Source organism: Scardinius erythrophthalmus (assembly GCF_964197995.2).
Source record: "Scardinius erythrophthalmus genome assembly, chromosome: 5".
Classification (NCBI taxonomy): domain Eukaryota; kingdom Metazoa; phylum Chordata; class Actinopteri; order Cypriniformes; family Leuciscidae; genus Scardinius; species Scardinius erythrophthalmus.
Genome location: NC_138225.1, coordinates 49,206,233 through 49,225,917, shown reverse-complemented (window position 1 = coordinate 49,225,917; position 19,685 = coordinate 49,206,233). Strand labels below are relative to the sequence as shown.

General features: G+C 38.1%; 1 protein-coding gene across 1 annotated transcript in view; it reads left to right on the top strand.

The window, feature by feature from the left end:
- Nucleotides 1–18,822, top strand: part of hip1rb (huntingtin interacting protein 1 related b) — a 39,376-nt gene extending 20,554 nt beyond the window's left edge. Inside the window, exons 11-32 of the mRNA XM_081365643.1 lie at nt 84–242; nt 438–490; nt 649–721; nt 2,473–2,656; nt 2,736–2,824; nt 3,035–3,151; nt 3,235–3,336; nt 3,524–3,718; nt 5,041–5,188; nt 5,301–5,387; nt 5,486–5,593; nt 7,050–7,186; nt 9,174–9,284; nt 9,584–9,642; nt 9,764–9,794; nt 10,439–10,501; nt 10,751–10,851; nt 10,964–11,069; nt 12,222–12,345; nt 12,477–12,538; nt 15,320–15,553; nt 17,807–18,822. Of these exons, the coding sequence (XP_081221769.1) occupies nt 84–242; nt 438–490; nt 649–721; nt 2,473–2,656; nt 2,736–2,824; nt 3,035–3,151; nt 3,235–3,336; nt 3,524–3,718; nt 5,041–5,188; nt 5,301–5,387; nt 5,486–5,593; nt 7,050–7,186; nt 9,174–9,284; nt 9,584–9,642; nt 9,764–9,794; nt 10,439–10,501; nt 10,751–10,851; nt 10,964–11,069; nt 12,222–12,345; nt 12,477–12,538; nt 15,320–15,553; nt 17,807–17,815 (2,352 nt within the window). The 3' untranslated portion in view covers nt 17,816–18,822. The remainder of the gene's footprint in view (nt 1–83; nt 243–437; nt 491–648; nt 722–2,472; nt 2,657–2,735; nt 2,825–3,034; nt 3,152–3,234; nt 3,337–3,523; nt 3,719–5,040; nt 5,189–5,300; nt 5,388–5,485; nt 5,594–7,049; nt 7,187–9,173; nt 9,285–9,583; nt 9,643–9,763; nt 9,795–10,438; nt 10,502–10,750; nt 10,852–10,963; nt 11,070–12,221; nt 12,346–12,476; nt 12,539–15,319; nt 15,554–17,806) is intronic.
- Nucleotides 18,823–19,685: the final 863 nt, after the last annotated feature.

Genomic DNA, 19,685 nt, shown 5'->3' with positions numbered 1-19,685 from the left:
ATGCTGACAAGGAATAAGGATATATTTGTAAGTGTGATACATATGTTTCTAATTAAGTATTTTCCTTTCTTTTTTCATTGAAGTCTCCACCCAACTTTCTCCGGGCCTCTGCTCTGGCTGAGCATGTCAAACCCATGGTTGTCATCCCAGATGAAGAGGAGCTTGAGGAGCCTGAAGAGGATGAACCTGAGCCTCTGATAGATGTTAGCGAAGCACAGCCTGTCATGGCATCTCAGCCAACGGTACTTAAAGCAGAAACTAATGAGCATGATCATATAGATAGGGTGATAAATAAAACATTATTTGTGCTGGCACATAGACCTTTTTGTGAATTGTCAAATGTTGGAGCTTTATAGAAAATTTTGCATGATCCATTCTTGAATTTCTCAGCTCTGATTTATTTAGCTTCTTAAATGTCTCCTGTTTTGTTTTTTAAGAGTGATATATTTGACCAGGCCTTTGGACCGCCTAATAATGGATTTGATGATAGGTAGGTTATTCTTGATAATCATACCATAATAATTTGTTTTTATGGGGAATTATGAAAGAGACATTTATGAAAATGTCAGAAAGTTAATATTTTAAAGACACTCTGTATGTCTACAAGTATGTACCTGTACTTTACTCTGTACTTCTTCTGTAACACAGGGACCTCCAAATCGAACACCTGAAACGAGAAATTGAATTGCTGCAAGCTGAGCTTGAGAAGATCAAAGGAGAGGTGAGACACTGTCCGTATTATTTTCAAGCATTTAAACCATTGAAATTGGAATACAGTTTTTGAGATGAAACAAGACTCCAGACTAACATCTGAGAACAGTGGCACCTAGACTTACCATGATATTATATTTTCAAACCGGTATGGTACCATGTATAAATGACCCCTGTGGTGTGATTCAAAGGAGTAGCGCTGTTTCGTTCTGCTTTTGGAGTGTGTGCCATTTGATGTTTCTCATATACAACAGATATGACAGTCCTTATCAGTTGAGCAACTTGATAGTGGCACCAGAAGGAAAAAAGGTCGCAAAATGTGACCATTTAGTCACAGTTTAGAGCCCTGTAAAATGATACTGGCTGTTTTTTCCTTCATGCTTCAGCCAAACAGCAAGTCCACACAGCTAAATATATATCGGTTCAGATTTTGTTTACATTTGTACTGGAAAAATTCTCATATTCCAGCTAATTTTGTCAGCAACAACTAGACGTGATTCTCAACTCTGGCCCTCGAGGTCTGCTTTCCTACAGAAATAAGCTCCAACCTCATCTTCCTATAACTTTCTAGTAATCCTAAAGACCTTGTTCAGGTGTGTTTGATTAGGGTAAGATCAAAAAGTCAAGTCAAGTCAAGTCAACTTTATTTATATAGCGCTTTTCACAATACAGATTGTATCAAAGCAGCTTCACAGTATTAAATAAAATAGTACATCAGTGTTTGTTTCTAGTGTAAAACGTCCATGTTTGGTAATGCTGATCAATAGTATTGTTGATTGATTAATTAAATTAAGTATCCCCAACTGAGCAAGCCAAAGGCAACAGTGGCAAGGAACCGAAAAACTCCATCAGGTGACCTAATGGAGAAAAAAAAAACTTGGGAGAACCCAGGCTCAGTCGGGGGCCAGTTCTCCTCTGGCGTTTATGAACTAGAGACCGGATTTAAATAATCAATTACAAATATTATATGAATTCCTGGCTGAAGAGATGCGTCTTTAATCTAGTTTTAAACTGGGAGAGCGAGTCTGAGCAACGAACAGTATCAGGAAGACTATTCCAGAGTTTTGGAGCTAAATGTGAAAATGATCTCCCTCCTTTGGTTGATGGAGGGAGATCATTTTCACATTTAGCTCCAAAACCCTGCAGGAAAGTGGACCTCGAGGGTCAGAGGTTAGAACCTCTGAACTAGACCAAGAATAGTTATGCCTGCTACTTCAGCAATCCTATAAGATCATTACAAATCACACTGTATGACATGGATCTAATAAACTTGGGTACGACATGTTTGTAGACTATGAGGATGACACCTATTGAATCGTAGATTACGATGCAAGTGGTGAACAAATAGAGCAAATTGAATCGCACTTTGGTTTTTATGTGCGCTAAAAAAAAGAGGAAAAAGCGTAAAAGGAGAATATGGACTAGAGGAAAGTGGCCAACTTGGCATTTAAATTTTGCAAATGAAGCTTGAGTGTACAATGTGTACCGGGCATTGCTCAGACTTGATGTTTCTAAACACCATCCTAAACCAATTAAGTAACAATTTCATACAATGATATGTCTATATGATTTGTTTGCAACTTTTGCATCCTTTTTGAAGCTTGAAAGCGAGCCACTATTCACAGCCATTGAATCGGGAAACGTTACTGGAATATTCATCACCTTTTGTGCATTGGAATATGTGCTATAATCTCAACATTGTGGGTTTTTTTCTGTCCCTTTCGCCCGTATTCTACTCTTCCACCTCTCCCCTGTGTTCAGGCTCAACGCTATATCACACAGCTCAAGTCGCAGATCAACATTCTTGAGGCAGAACTGGAGGAGCAGCGCATGCAGAAGCAGCGCACCCTGGTGGAGAATGAGCAGCTACGCATGGAGCTAGAGGCCGTCCGCCGCCGCAACACTGAACATGAGAGCGTACAGAGCAACTTTTTTGAGGCAGAAAGTGAGTTTGTGCAAGCATGCAAATAGATATTCTTAAACGAAAATATGGCCGCTGATGCTGATGACTTTCTCACTCATAGAAAAATCCCAAGCAACAGAGTTGCGTTATAATAAACTGAAGGAAAAGCATGCTGAACTGGTTGCCAACCATGCTGAACTCCTGCGAAAGGTATGACAAAGAATACATTGTACCTATGTGTGTATATGCGATCACAGAGATATTACTTACCTTAGTTTGTCTAATAAATTGATATTCTGTTTTCTGGAAATCTGAATAAATCAACTGGTATATGCCTTTATTACATAGAACTTTTGTACATTTGCATATGTGCATGTTTAAAGGATATGCAGTCGTGAATGTGTCCTTTATCTTTTATAGAGTGCGGACACAGTAAAGATGTTGTCAGCCACACACCAGACTCAAGAGGAAATTGAACGAACTAAGCAACAGTTATCCTTTGAGGTAGATAGAGTCAGACAAGAATCAGACATGAAGGTAAGTGTGCACACAAGTCTTCCTTCACTTGAACTGTAAAAGCACCCAAGGACTGATTTTAAGACGTCATCTTGTTGCTTTAGATTGAAGAACAAAAGTTTGAAATGGATAAGCTGAGAAGGGAGCTTGATGCTAAGAATGCAGAGATCCAAAAAGTCAAGATTTCATTGCAGACCTCTGAGATGGTATAGTATTATATAGTATTAGTATTAACATAACTTTCAGGATGCCTTTCCTTAGCTCATTGGCTTGCACCATCAGCCAATTAATTACTGTTATACAGGCTTCAGACAATTGACAGGTTTTCCCATAGTGTCATTTACTGAATGTGTAAATAAAGTCAATATTTTTTATTTTCTGTGTTTCGTTCAGTCAGGAGAACAGATGAACAGCTCCATGGCTGCACTTCTGGCAGAAAAGGAAAGGCTAACACAGTCTATGAGCAAGAAAGATGCCGAGCTGTCCTCTCTGAAGAAGGAAGCTCAGCTGAAAGATTCTTCTCTACAGCAGGAGCGAGACAAGACCATCAAGGAGCTGGGAGAACTACAAGGCAAACTCAAAGAGAAGGTAGGGTTATGGGTTATGCTAATGAAGAAGACTTGGACTGATCTATATTGTGGCAAATTCACTGCAAGTCATTGTATAGGGCACAACATGGCCACCCACTCAGAACACCTTAGCAACCCAGAACACCACTGAAACCATTTAGCAACTGCCCACAAAACCCAAGCAACTGCATCTATTTATCTACCTGTTGTGTGTGGGTTATATGCTAACTTCAAAGTTCTTACCCAGTGCAGTTCCGTGGGTTCTTGGTTTTGTTCTGGTGATCACAACACTTGTTTAATTGAACATTTGGAGGCGAACATCATCTCTCTCTCCACTATCACAACTGCCGCCAGACATTTCTCTCCTGCAATCTAAATCGTGGGGTGCTGTTCTCGTGATATTAACCCCAAATAATGTTCTACAGTTGTAGAACATTATTTATAACCTTAAATTTCACTCCTCGCGCTATCTATTAGAGGTAGAAAAAATGAATGTAATCCGGACGTACTACATTCGCCATGTTGGCATTATCATGTGACCTACCAGCATCAAATGTGTTGCTTCACCACCATTCACAAATCCTCTCCCATGGCCTCATGGGATAGTAAAGTGTCCATCGTATGCTCACTTCAGAATCTCAGTGGAAGAAGTAGGTCATCCGGGTACTTTTCCTTCATTGGTACTGTGAATTCGGACATACTCCTTTTGTCACTTACTGTTTTTTGCCTACTATATAGTAGGGAAGTATGCAATTTCAGATGCAGTCACAGCCTCAGAATGGCGGCCATGTTTCTCAAGACACACTACTAACACTGCATGCAAATTTTGAAGACAATCGGACCAACAGTTCTTTAGTTAGAGACAATTTAATGTTTTGTTGTATTATAATGCCACCAAATGGCATCTCCAAGTTTCGTAACAATACATCAGTGCTTTTGTAAATAATAGTATTGTACTGCAATATTCAAAATGGCCTGCTCACAAAATGGTTGACATGGGAAAATTGTGTATCGATCATTTTGGTACAGTATGATGCACTGAATCTATCGAGACCAGTCTCATGATCTTTGGTCAAACTATTTGGAAGTTACAACTAAGCAACAAATGTAATCATTTATAGCAATGTATCCCTTTGGTTTGTCTCGGATACATGTACTGTTGCAGCCAACGCCACTACGTGAATGTGGAATTTCTCCACATTCGTTTTGCGGTATTAAATTTAACAATTAATTTGAATGAATATCTGATATTAAAATTCCTGACCTCTATTTTGGGGGCACTAGCTTTATACACATATACCAGCACTGTGCTAAGGTAATTTTTGTGCTATGTGTCTGTAGTCGAGTCATGAGGAGCAACTGCAGCAGAAGTTGTTGGAAGAGCAGTTTACACTTCTGCAGGCGACAGTCACTGAGGCTGAGAACATCATTGAGGACGCTGTCGCTACACTGGACGACCCCCTGCACATCAGCTGCTCCAGCTCCCCAGGTACTGCCACTCATCCCAACAAAACTTTTTATCTAACGAGTATTTACATTTTTTATGAGCTGGATGATCTGCATGATTTTAATAAAACAATCCTCAAATTGACTGTCACTAGATTACCTCATTACCCGAGCAGAGGCCACGCTGGGCTCCATTGATAATGTGAAGACGGGCCACTCTGAGTATGTGAAGAGTATGAGGGGTATGTTCTGTCTCTCACTCCCTCACCATTTGTGTATATGTTTGCATATTCTTTATTCATGCTTGAATGTTATTTCCTGTTTACTGTTTTTGGTTCAGATGCTGGGGGTCTGGTTAGGGCTCTTACAAAATTTTCTCATCTTGCTGCTGACACAATAACCAATGGAAGTGCAACGGCACACATGGCCCCTACTGACGACGCTGACCGTAAGAGCACACACTTATAAAGCTTGCTCTTTGTGGAAAACACTTACATAAGAACAAACCCCACAGCTGTGTTAACATAGATTATGATTTTGTTTACGTGCAATTTACTGTTTTGTTATGTGAAGACGAATTTATGTTTTTGGACGAATCTCACAAAAGCTGTCAAAAACATGTTCTGGTGACATTTCACTCCAAAATCAAATTCATAAATAATATATTAGAGAAAATAATGCCTATTTTTGCAGCATAACATTATTTCATTATTTCCCTTTCATTATTTTATTGCTGATGCAATCATATATCAAGGTATCATATGTAATAATTGATATCAATGTTTCAGGTTATTGTCAATATTTGAATTGGTTGATATGTTAATTCATATAATTTCCCTTGCATTTGCTGCCATGGATTTAATTAAGTTATTGTACGGTATTCAAGTCAAGTCAAGTCAAGTTTATTTATATAGCGCTTTTCACAATACAGGTTGTATCAAAGCAGCTTCACAGTATTAAATTAAAATAATACATAAATGTTTGTTTCTAGTGGAAAACGTCCACGTTTGGTAATGCTGATCAATAGCATTGTTGATTGATTAATTAAATTAAATATCCCCAAATATCCCCAATATTGAGATGTATTGAGATGTATTGAATCATTCCAGATGTCATGGGTTGTATCATGTTGTAAGGTTGAGTTAAGAGAGGTGGAGTTGGACAGGGGATAAAAGAGGGTTGGACTCAAAACTGGGTTCTGATGAGCCAACAGCTCTTAGGTAGCCTAGAAATCTAGACGCACCCTTGCGGCAGCAAAATGTATTTAGCAGCCAGTGTAGTCTAGCAACTCTCCGTTGACTTTCGAGCTGGAAAAACCAAACTCTAGTCAGACCAATCAAATCGTGTATAGAGTCGGTGGGCGGGCTTTACATAATGACGGCAGAGTTGTGAGTGTGACCGTTCCGCGTGAATTCCCTGCTACTTGAAAACAAAGAAGAGCTGCTGCTGCCGGCGAACAGCGGTCTTTCCAATCGGCTTTGTCCGTGACTCTGGAGGACTTGGAGTTAAGCTTATCTTTGAGAAAAGAACAAAGAACGGCACTTAAGTCATTCTTAAAACAGGAAGATGTGTTCGTAGTTTTGCCGGCCAGATACGGCAAAATTTGAATCTATCATCAACTAGCTCCGCTGTTGGGAAAACGCTCGGGTTGGTTGTAGCGCTGTCCTATTGTGTGCAGAGGGAATTTGAAAGACAGCCGTTTATCCCGCCCCTCGGATTAAGCCCTGACAATGGTGACTTGCCAGACCTAACATCTTGATGTAGGTCTGCCTTGCCAGGCTAGCTCTTAGGTACTAGTGGGGTAAAATGTGAACCTAGGTATATTTTAATGAGATTTGCTCTTGTAGAACTGCCTACGATGTAACTTTGTGTCAGCTTATGTGTGTATGCGTGTTTATTTATAGGTCTGACAGATCACTGTAAGAGTTGTGCCACCCAGAGCCTGCAGTATCTTAGGAAACTCAAGTCAAAATCAACTGTAAAAGGGGCTGATCCCACCTCGATTCGAGCTGCGGTGCAGAAGATTCTTAGAATAGCACAGGTGAGGAGTTGCAAAGCACACACACTCTATTCCAAAACAGAGTGAGCTGCTTTGCTGTCTATATAGGCAGCTACTTTCAGCATCATTCTTACTGAAATAAAACACTCTACATAGGCAGCAGTTTTCTTGAAGCGGTCATGACATGAGAAATCAAATTTGCCTTTGAGGTCTTTGTACAATTAAACCATCCTATAAGTTTCACAGCTTAAAACCTCCTCATTATAAATGAAGCAATTATTTAATCAAACTCCAAAAACATCTCGTTTGGATATTGTGGGATTTGTGACATCACACGGCCAAATACATTTGCATATGACTTCCTCCAGAGCAAGACATCAATGAATAGCTTTACATCATCACTCCATAGGCCCTGCTCAGTGGCATTCAGTCTCTTAACAGCTGATATTTACCTACACTGGGTGTGAGCGTCGCACTGCGTCAAACGCAAATACTGAGAGCCCATTATATTCACTGTCTACACTGGATACAGTATACAGATGCGGGTTCAGTTTCTGACATACTCCACACGCTTGAGTCTGCCGACAAGAGTTCAAATGGAAGAGTGAAAGAACGTTCGCTTTGATGCGTCTAGTTTAAACAGCTCATTTGCGTCTCTGTACAGACTTCAGAAGGATATTTTAATGGCGTCCCGGATCACATCAGAGGATTATATATTTGTGCGTAGCATTTAGTATTGGCACAGTGTAATGGAGAGTTCGCTAAGAAAATTTTGTTGAAAAATGAAGCAGCCAACTGTATTGGATCTGACAGTAGCTGCATCACAAATCTTAAGTAAATGATTTCATAATGCTTTTAAAAGCATGATTGTAAATGAAGATTTTTGAAATTCGACAATATCGCAGATTTTGTTTGTTTTTTTTTACCTGAGGGAGGGGTTCAAGTAGACCAATCACAACGCTTGCGATCTGCGTAGAATTGACGACGCGTTGTTACATTTTTATGAGAGGTGCATGTCAGGCTACGCCATAGGCTATGGATGCTACTCACAGCCTATGACGTAGCTACGGCGTAGGTTCGACACAGAAGTATAAATCAGCCTTAATGTTTAGAGAGTCACACTGGTAACCCGAAGGTTGCGGGTTTGGTTCTCAATACCGGCAGGAAATGGCTGAGGTGCACTTGAGCAAGGTACCTAACCCCCAATCGCTCCCCGGGTGCCAAAGCAAAATGGCTGCCCACTGCTCCAGGTGTGTGCACTAACTTGGATGGGTTAATGCAAATTCCGAGTATGGGTTACCATACCTTACCATGGCCTTCACATTTCACTTATAAACTTATATATACTTATATACAATCTTTATTAACATTATAAATTAACCTCAAGGAACATATTAAAATATTCTTAAAAAACCATGTCATGACCCCTTTAAGAGTCACACAATTGTGTCATATCACACAAATAGTTTAGCACATGCAAAGTGAGCAATACAGAAAGTTAGCAATACATTACTCTAATGAACTCTAAAAATAGCACACAATTTTGGGGTAAAATTTTGGGTAAATTTGTTTTCATTATTACATTTCATAGATATACAGTACTGCAGCAAATTGATCAATTTATAGCTCTATTTATAATTCACGTTCAACATACAAGCTTGTTGCAGTGCATTGTGTATTAATAGATTAAATATCATTCTTCCTTCTGTTCATTTATTGAAACAATGCCTTAATTATTTTTATTATTTTTTATTTTTAGTTATTAGATTGATTATTTTCTACCTCACATTAATGACTGCGTTGTTAATGACATCTATTATATACTGTCTGAAGGCTGACAAATATTGAGATAATTTGTTTTAGCTATACCACCCAGCTCAACACACAGTACTTTATGATACATATTTAAATGCACACACAATTAATATCTCAATCATTCTTTTACTCCAACTTTGCTCTGCTTGTTTCACTCTCTGTTTTTTCTTGTCCCTCTATATCTTGTATTATTTATTTCCTTTTCCTTTTTCAGGATCTGAGGCCAAAAGGAATAGATGTTGGTAAGGACGAGCTGGGCGACATGGTGGATAAAGAAATGGCTGCTACCTCTGCTGCTATTGAGGAGGCTGTTAGGAGAATAGATGTGAGTAAAAACGGTACAGAGTCATTTATTAGTCACAGAAACACTCTGCTATCTTAACCATCTGCTGTAAAACATTCCTGACATATAATAACTTCTTATTGCAGCTTAGTGTCCAGCTATGAACCACAGACGTGTTTACAGCCCTGTTATGAATAATTGCTTTATGAAGTGTTATGTTAGTATTTGTGCTGATACTGGGTCACAGAGGAGCATATTTTTGTTATTGAGGCATTAAGGTTATTATATATTATATCTTTTGCTTTTGTTTTGATCATGATTTTAATTGTTTGGCTGTCTAGGAAATGATGAGTCAGACCAGGAAGGATGCAACAGGAGTCAAACTGGAGGTCAATGAAAGGTCTGTGATTTGTATGCCTGTAACCTGTTGATTTGTTGAGACCTATAAAATGTCACTCGTTTAATATACAGCATGCTTGCATGTTTAATATGCATTTTCTCTTTTCATATTTTTCTCTCAGGATCCTAAATAGCTGCACTGGCCTTATGAAGGTAAGACTAGAACTTATGAAATTATATATGCTGGAGCCACTATATATTGGAACTGGAAAATTTGAATTCTATTTACTTCAGTAGATATGTTTCCATTCACCTATTTTTATGCAAATTTGGGGGTATCGCAGGGGTATCTAGCAACATATAGAAACTTTCAAGCAGGCTTTAGCTACTTTCTGTTGAAAGTTGTCAACATTGCACAGTGGCTCCCCGATTGCAGCTACTTACATTTTTATTACAGGTATTTTCCCAGGAAGTGACGATTTTGTTCTCTTAAAACATAGGGGATGGAAACTATGCTTGTTATTTTGTGTGCAAATATTTGATGGGATATTCCAATTTTGCGCATAAGTGAAATTTGCAACTTTGATTGGGAACATAGCTAGTGATGTGAATAAAAGAAACTTGTTCTATCTGTTGAGTACTTTATTTTAAGGTGTCCGTGTTACTGTGTATTTACACAAATTAGTACTGAGTGATATTAATTAACCACATGTACTTACTATAGGGTTATTGTTTGTAAATATGCATAATTGAATGTTATTACAATAGTAAGTACATGTAACATGTTAAACAAGGACACTGTTAAATGAAGTTACTGTGTTTAATTTATATATTTTTCGAATGTTAATATCCTGCAGGCAATTCGTCTTCTGGTGTTGGCATCCACAGACCTGCAAAAGGAGATTGTGGAGAGTGGAAAGGTAAAGTGTTACAATTAGTATTCAGATTATTATCCTTGTCATTATTGTTTTCCTTGGTGGCCTAAATTGTACTTTAAAGTTAGTTTCAGTCTGTATTATCAAATGTAAAGTTTTAAATCCTAAAAATATTAAGTCTGTTTCTGATATTATGCATTTTGTGCATGTTTACAAAAAATTTATAGAATTGATATGCATGTGATTGTTGTGTGTGTGTTACCTGAGAGATCCCTCAACATGCATTATTTCTAGGGCGCAGCTTCGGTGAAAGAGTTTTATGCTCGTAACTCTCGCTGGACAGAGGGTCTTATTTCTGCCTCCAAAGCTGTGGGATGGGGCGCAACACAGATGGTGTATGTATTTTTGCTACATGTCCAAGAGTTATAATACATCTTACGATACAATTATTTTTTCTTTTCATGAAAACTGTTTTGTTAACGAATGTGTGCTTTCCAATTCCAACAGTGATTCTGCTGATAAAGTGGTGTTGCACACTGGGAAGTATGAGGAGTTGATCGTCTGCTCTCACGAGATCGCTGCTAGCACTGCACAGCTTGTTGCCGCCTCCAAGGTGACACTTTTATATCATATATATATATATAAGGCAGCAAATCGAAAGCAATCAGAAAAAATTTATGGTGCAATAATTTTCGAATGCATTAAATGGTCTATATTAATACATTAATCACATTGTTTTTCCCAGTCCTAATGTTTGGGTTTATATGTTAATTTTAGGGTTTTTTGGGGGCAAAGTATATATACAGTAAATATACAGCTTTTTTGTTGCTTGCGACAATACTGTTGCACCACCTATTGCCTGATGGACAAATTTTACATGGCTCCTCAGAATTACATCATATGCATGTGCATTACGTTCTGTGAAAAATGGAAATTTTATTCAGTAGTAATAGCCTTCAGAGTATACCAGGCTACACCCCTTACTAAATGTCCAGGAGAAAGCATGCTGGATCCAACTAGTACTTATTGACCAATACATTTTAAAGAATCTTCCTACACTGCTTTTGTTGAAATTGACACACATCCAATAACTGCAGAAATACGTGACAACAGTGGTTCTTGAAGCAAAGTTATTTAGGTTGAAAGGACCCATCGTGTGCTGAATTAATTGTTGAGCACTGCAGTAAAATAATTTATAAACTATAATAAACTGTGAAAATAAATGGCTGTAACTTTTGAAAGGAAAAGCAATAGCCATTTAAGTAAAAGTGGCCATGCCCTCTACTTTTACTCTCACTATGTTGGTACACAGCCTAATCTAGTCACCCATATTGAATGCACATTTATAACATTATACTTTGTGTTATATTACCCTGGCATTAAATTAAACACACACACATAGACAAAAAGTAAACACTGCTACAATAGGGTGCAGTTGCAGAGGGAGAGACTAAACTGTTCACTTTCTTCAGACTGTCATAATCTCTCATTTTTCTTCTTGTGCACAGTCATGGAAATGCATTATTTTATTACATTTTTTTGTTATTTTGCAAAAGGGAAAAATATTTATTATAATTATTTGCTTTTGGTCTCCCATATGTCTCAAAAGACGTTTATCCTGCATTTCAAACCCAGAAATGTAAAAAGGGTCCATAATGGTCTATACTGTGTTGTCTTGTCTCGACCATTTAGTTGCAGTCTACTATTGTTTGTCATAATTTGTAATATTTGCTTTGTTTTATCATCTTTGCTCTATCATCTACAGGTGAAAGCTGACAGTGGCAGTAAGAAGCTCGGTGTTCTCCAGCAGGCCTCGCGTCATGTGAATGAGATGGCTGCTGGAGTGGTGGCGTCCACCAAGACCGGGCTGGACCAGATCGAGGATAAGGGTAAGTGGGATGTTATAGGGGCTTTTGTGTCATGGTTGCTCATGCTTCTCTTTAATAAAAACAATTTTCATTATGCTATGACACATTTATTAAAAAATTATTTTTTTTTTTCTTCTCATGTGCATATTAAGACACCATGGACTTCTCTGGCATGTCTCTAATTAAGCTCAAAAAAGAAGAAATGGAGGCACAGGTTTGTTTATTTTTGGTCACATGCTAAATGAAATTGTAAGGATGTTGTTTATTTGCATGTATGACTTGACAAATACTTTTTCCGTAAGGTATTAGTGTTGGGGAACAAAGGTTATCGGATCTTTTGGAAAGTTAAGATATCAAAACCTGGGAGTTCTTATTTAGACTGTAGAATGAGTGGAGACCTGGTTCGACAGGGGCGGATGAGATCTAAGCTGAAGCCTCTGTACTCTTTCCCCTCTAACCACCACACACTTCTTTCGATTTATGAAAGTCTTGATGGTTTCTTCTTGAAATCAGAGAGCTGCTCAAGAGAGTAGTGGTGAAGTTGTGTCGGGTCTTCTGGAGCTGACGAAGAATGACGAACTTCAACAATGTTATGTTGACTTGATGGTTGTCAAGATCTGAGTCAGATAGTGGTCTTGAACTTCCACAGAAGTCACACTATTAAAAATAGATTAGCCAATACAAAGGTGTAATTTTGTGCAGAGAAAAGTTTCCTAACTTATTCACATAATCAGAGTAAGCTGGCAGATTTCTGTGCTGTTAAACTCTGATTACTGCAAAAGAAGTATAATGCAAGTTAAATGGTACACATCAACATCCAGGAAAGTAAGAGATATTATTTTGAAATGAGACGTTACATTAATTAGTCAAGCAGTTCATTCAGAAGGTACTATAGCCTTCTGAAGCACATTTTTAGGTTTCAATTCTTTATTTGGCTTGTAATACAATATATACTATATGAAAACAGATTGAAGCATTTAAACAGATATCTGCTAGCCTGGATGCCAGCCGAACTTAGACCCGCCCACAAATTTTGAGGTCGGGAAGTTCGGTCTGAACTTGATCCGTTGTGGAGCAACTATGCTCGAACCAGAGCTGTTCGGACCAATCAAATGGTCAGGGCGGGCTTTATATGATGATGGACAGATGATCAACAGTAACGTAATCATCCACATCACCAAAGAGCACTTGTTTTGAATTTGTTTACAACAAAGATGGCTGTCGCTGGAGAATTGAGATGTGTAGATTCCGCCATCGCGTCTGTTATAGAAGATATCGACAGCGCATTCATTTTAAAAGAGGAACAGAGAACCGCGATCAAGGCATTTGTCGATCGGAAAGATGAATGAAGAACATACGTCACTTACTCCGCTGCTCTGATTGGTTGTAGGTCTATCCAGTGTAGAGGCATTTTCTCTCCTGGTTCGGTTGAAACACGCCCCTTAATCACAGCCCAATGGAGCAGTATTAGACTCATATTCTGACTAGAATCTGAGTATGACGACGTCAGGCTAGATATCTGCTAAATATTTTCAAGAAATGTGAATATGTGAATTATTGTACTGTCATCTAAGGTTCCCTGAAAGAAACAAGGTATTTTAAATGTGCACACCCGTCATCCATTATTTCCACCACATAATCAAGCAACTCTTTTGATGACATGACGTGTTTTCATGAAATTTTTTACCCACACCCTAACCGATCTGACCCGTTTAGCATAAAGACAGTGATCCGAAATGCACGGCATTAAAATAAATCTACTAATGCATCACCATATCTGATGTCAGGGGAGCGTTTTGCAGGGTTTCTGCGTAGCACGTCACTAGCCTGTAATGAGGATTGTATCTCGAGTCGTGCGCTCGGTCTGCTCAGCAGGGGATGATGGTAATAGTCAGACAGGCAGAGGTCAGCTCTGGGAGATCAGACCACACACAGTGTTAATCCAGGGATGAAGCGAGATCAAGGTCAGTAACAGGCAGAGTTTGTTAGGAAGAAGCAGTGATGATAAAGCAAATGAAGCAAATAAAAATGGGGCAGTCTCACACTTGGTAAGAGTAGTACACAAGATCAAAGCCAGACGTGATAAACCGAAGAGTGATGAAAGCATCACTTGGCAAAGAGATGGCATGAGCTCTGGACACATGTAGTCACAAGAATGAACAGACCGTGAGCCCAACAGGGAAACGGAGAGCAAAACATTAACACAGAAGAGCTGCACAGCAAGACTAGATTTAGAGCAAGTAATAGAGCAAGCCTCTTTGTGGGGAGATAAAAACAACAACAAGCTTGCACATTCTAGTTCTGACATCGCAGCTATTACACAAGGTGAAAAGCACAGGACCCTAGTACTAAGCCTTGTGGCACTACTTTTGATTGACACGACGCTTTATTTACTGAAACACAGTGATAGCAGTCGGTCAGATAGCTAAGATTTAAACCAAGCTAATGCCATGCTTTGTCAAGCCAACGTAATGATAATGATTGGCATTAAAGTCCGTAAAGTGGCTAGATGAGCGCAGATTTCCTTGATGTGTTGACGTAATTTCGAAACATGAAGTCATAAAATGCCATGGTCATAGGGTCGATTCCCTGATGTGATTCAGTATACACCACTAAGCTGACCTCCAGCTGCTTCAGGTATTCAGTGTCAGTTTAGCAGTCTTGTGCGGTTTATTGTAATGTGCTCCACTGATCTGCAATGCTATGCCTGGCGCTGGTTAATAAATATTGTCCTAGCAATCAGCATTTTGAAACAAATTGAATGCAAATGAAAGGCTCAAACTCAAATAGAGAGAAAGGGTGTTTGAATTAAAGGCAATTTTCACCAGCTGTCAATGTTTTAAAGGGATGGAAAAGCGCTTGAATTTACAAGACCTCAGTAGTTTAGTGTATTAATGAATGCTAGTGATAAGTTTCTGAAATTCAAGCAGTACTTCTGTGGGTAAACTCGATATGATGCATATAATATAACCTTGCCTTTTATTTCCTCTCCCAGGTGAAGGTTCTAGAGCTTGAGACCATGTTGGAAAATGAGCGCCTGCGTTTGGGTGAGCTAAGGAAGAAGCACTATGTGATAGCTGGCGTCCCTCTAGAGGAACTGGCTCAGGACAACGGCCTGGTCGCCTCTCCAAACGTGACCGCTGGCCCGCCATCCCCCAAACCCTCAAAACCCACTCTAATGAAGAAACCAGTTCTTGCACAAAAACCCAACATCCCACCCAAAAGCACGGTAACACTCTTTTTGTAAATGTTACACACAGTTTCATCTGTTTAGGTTATTGACTTTGAGGGGTTTTCATATGTTGCAAGGAGTCTTTTATAGATGTAAGTGAATACGAATAGTCATTTTTGGTCACACTTTGGATTAGGGTCCAATAGGCCTATGTCACACTTCCTGCTTCCGGAACGCGGAGTAGGGATTCAGAACTTCCGGTCAACAGTATTTCTCAATAAGGATTTAGATTATCAGCCATAATGTCTAAACCATCCGAGGTAGACTGACCACGAGCTATGAGTTTGTGAAACGAAGGTTTTTGCTCCTGTAGAAGCTATAAGTTCGTATGAAATCAACCTTGTTTTAAGAAAAACATGTTTTATCTGCGATCTTATGAAAACTACACTACCCACAATCCTAAGCGTAGCAGCAACGTCTGCTGATTGGTCCAACTCGCTGTTACCATAGAAACGTTTACCTTACTGGCGAACGGCCCGCCGCTGCTGTTGTAGTGTACCGGGTTGCTTTGCGTTAGGACGTAGACAGCCATACCTCAGCTTTCACGCTTTTCCACTTGAGAGTTTTCATTTACCATCCGAACCACATCGTCATATGTGACTTCAGGCAGGTTGCGGAGAGATTTGGTCCAGCGGTATCTATCGGACTCCGCCATTGTAAAGAGCTAACCGGAAGAGCCGTATCCCTACTAAAAGACGTACTTCCGGTCTACAATTTTTTCGTGATATAGGCCTATTCTCACCATTAACTACGACTTTTGCCTCAATAAACTCCTAATTACTGCTTATTAATAGTTAGTAATGTAAGGGGATTTACAGTCTAAGACCCAGAACCAGATATGATGAATGAAGACCCGGAGTCAGAATTACAATAAATTGAAGAAAAGTTTCACTGAAGATAGTTTGCAGTTTCATCAGGCAGAAGTTCAGCTTCAAGACTCACACAGGAGTTCGTAGGCCGCCCTGCTTACAGTTACAAAGATCACAGCAGTTATACCCTTCACCACTCACACACACACACACACACACACACACACACAGCAGTTATACCCTTCACCAAACACACACACACACACACACACAGCAGTTATATCCTACACCAAGGTCTAAGCTACGTCCTTGCTTCAGGTTGAATGCTTCTGATTGGCTAAGAAATAGATAAACAGTAATTTTCCACACATATACAGATAGACAGAAGCATATCTCCATCGATAATGCGGCTGACACTCAGACCCTGAAGTCAGGCACGTCGTGACCTTCCAGTTCGCAGATTTGGGTTGCCGGCCGCCAGCATGTCCAGAACAACAACTCAGTCAATCTCCAATAATGCCAGTGGTTCCTTAACCTGCAACCAAGAAGACTAACACACACACCGACACACAGCTTTTCCAAGGTTGGGTTTGGCCAGGCTCTAACTATAAACAGGAGAGTCGTCTCAAAACATCAAGATAATGCGTTCTTTCTCATAAGGAGAGCTACTCTCTAGTCTAACTGGAAATAAGGCTTTAACAAAGAAATGGTCCCTTAAACTGTAGACTTCAATGGCTATAGTTGTCAGGGTACTCTAGAAAAACAGATGTATGTGTATGTTGAAGACCTTTCTCAACAAAACAAGTCCATATTTCATTTCTGGAAGCCGGGCTAAATGAGCAAGCACTGTTACTGCATTCATATCAAATACAGACATTAAAGAACACATGAAAAGATCATTTCAGTAATCACACTGGTAACTTTTATAACAAAGTAAAATCTCATAAGCCTAGAGAAGTCATTCAACTCATTTGATATTTAGAAGGAAAAATATTGATTAAGCAACTAATGATGTAGCAACTAATAGTTTCAATACTACTGAGATCCAGGGCAGACGCTAGTAGTAACACACAAACACAACTTTGTTACTCTGAAATTCATTAGAAACAGACAGATGTTGGACACCTAAGGTTTACTTAGGAACTTTTCCCTTTTTTTTTAAACAGTCATCGGACTGCTGGTGTATAGAGAATGTTGGATCGAATCTCCACGGCAGGAATATTGAAACCATTCTCTTTACCAGATCCTGTCTCTTTTGTTTGGTATCTAAAACAGTTTTGTCTAATATTCAAAACAGAAAGTCTTGTCTTGTCTGGTACCAAAAGGGTCATTTCTGAAAAAGTTATTGTGTACGTTAGTCATCAAAGGAAACTAGTTAACAGGCTTGTCATTCGTTTTTATCACGCTTCATCAACTAAAGCTTTCTGTCCATTTCTTACAGATGAGGTGAGCACATCTGGATGAAGATATTTGACATGCACACAAAACCTTTACTAAATTTCTCTTTCTTTTCCCATGTGTGGTCATTCAAACGGTTTACCATTTACATGTGAGACCTTTGCCTTCTTTCCATTTGAGAGTGCCTTAGAGGCTACAGATTCTTTTTATCTTAGATATGGAGCTATATAGTACTGGGTGTTCATCATTTGCATACAGTTTCAAACCATTTAGTTTTTAAATTATAGACATTGTTTTATTTACAATACACATAGTATGTAATAGGGCAAGTAGTGAAAAACGTCTGGCTTAAAGGGATAGTTTACCCCACATAATACTAATTCCAACATTATTGCAACACTACAAAAACTATACATACAGATCACAGCTTTTATTCATTTTCACACAAATTATGATTACAGGGCAGATTGATTCATAATTTAATTTAACTTATTTCAATATTTCAACTTTTTTGTTCATACGGTGTTGGTTTGGATCTCATTGACTTTTATTGTACAGTGATGAAAATTGACAAAAAAAAACACTAAAATCTATTTTTCAAAATGTATTTGTGTGTGTGTGTTCCACAGAAGAAATGCAAACAGGTTTGGAATGAGTAAATAATCATGTTGATGTGAACTATCCCTTTAAGGACAGAGAGAACGGTATTGCAATGGATTTGTAATGTGTCTGCATTCACAGACATTATTTTATGTGTGATTCTTATATAATGTATTTAAAATATATTTAAAACATACTTCATTTTATGAAATACATAAGGGTATTAACATGGTGGAAAATAATTCTGCAATGTTGTGCATATATCTATCAAGTACTGTATAACTGGGATTTTGTGTTTTAAAATAGGGTCTTACAAAAATGTATTTTGCTTTTCCACTGTGTCTTAATAAAATGCGTCTATGTCTTTACACATCAACATCTATATATATATTAACATATTTTAGTCATGTTTGACTGTCCCTTGTGATAAATGTAAAACGAACAATAAATATTTGAAGGAAAAAAAATGTTTGGAAATTTACTTATTTGTCAAATGCAATAAAATTGTGGGCAATGATTATAAAAATATGAATGGCATTTTATGTACTATGATTTATGTTGTATGATTCATAATTTCTTCGAGGATGTGGTGCCAGGGCTGGAACTAACCTGCTTTTTGCAGAAAAACACAAGGAGAGAAAATGACATCAGCTACTGTCTCTGCGATAACTTAATAATACACATATGGGAACACTTTACAATACGGTTTGTTAACATTAGTTGATACTTAGTTTACATGGACTAAGGATGAAAAATACTTCCAAACATTTAATAATCTTAGTTAATGTTAATTTAAACATTTACTAATACATTATTAAAATCAAAAATTGTATGTTAATATTATTTAATGGACATGAGCCACGAACTAACAATGGACGATTAATTTGTATTAACTAACGTTAAATATGAATAAATAGTGTAACAAATATTACTCATTGTTCGTTAATGCATATAGATAGTTTTATTGTAAATAAGGATTTTATGATGCTAAAATGTTAGATATTAGTGAAATTTCACAATTCTCCATATACCAAAAAGTTCTCAAGGAATTATTAAAGACAAGTATACAATCAGTAATAACATAAGAACAGAGAATGTGTGTCTGCTGCATGTAACCACTTAGATATTTTTTTTTTTTATTAAAACAAATATAAATAAAGTAAAACAAATAAATACAAAAAAATAATAATAATAAAGGCAGAAAAGTAAGAGGTCTATAAAAATCAATTCAGGACTAAATTTAATTAAAAATGAATTGTGGGCTATTTGTTTAGTTTTATCGGGTAATATATTCATTTTTAATTTATCTTATTATTACATAT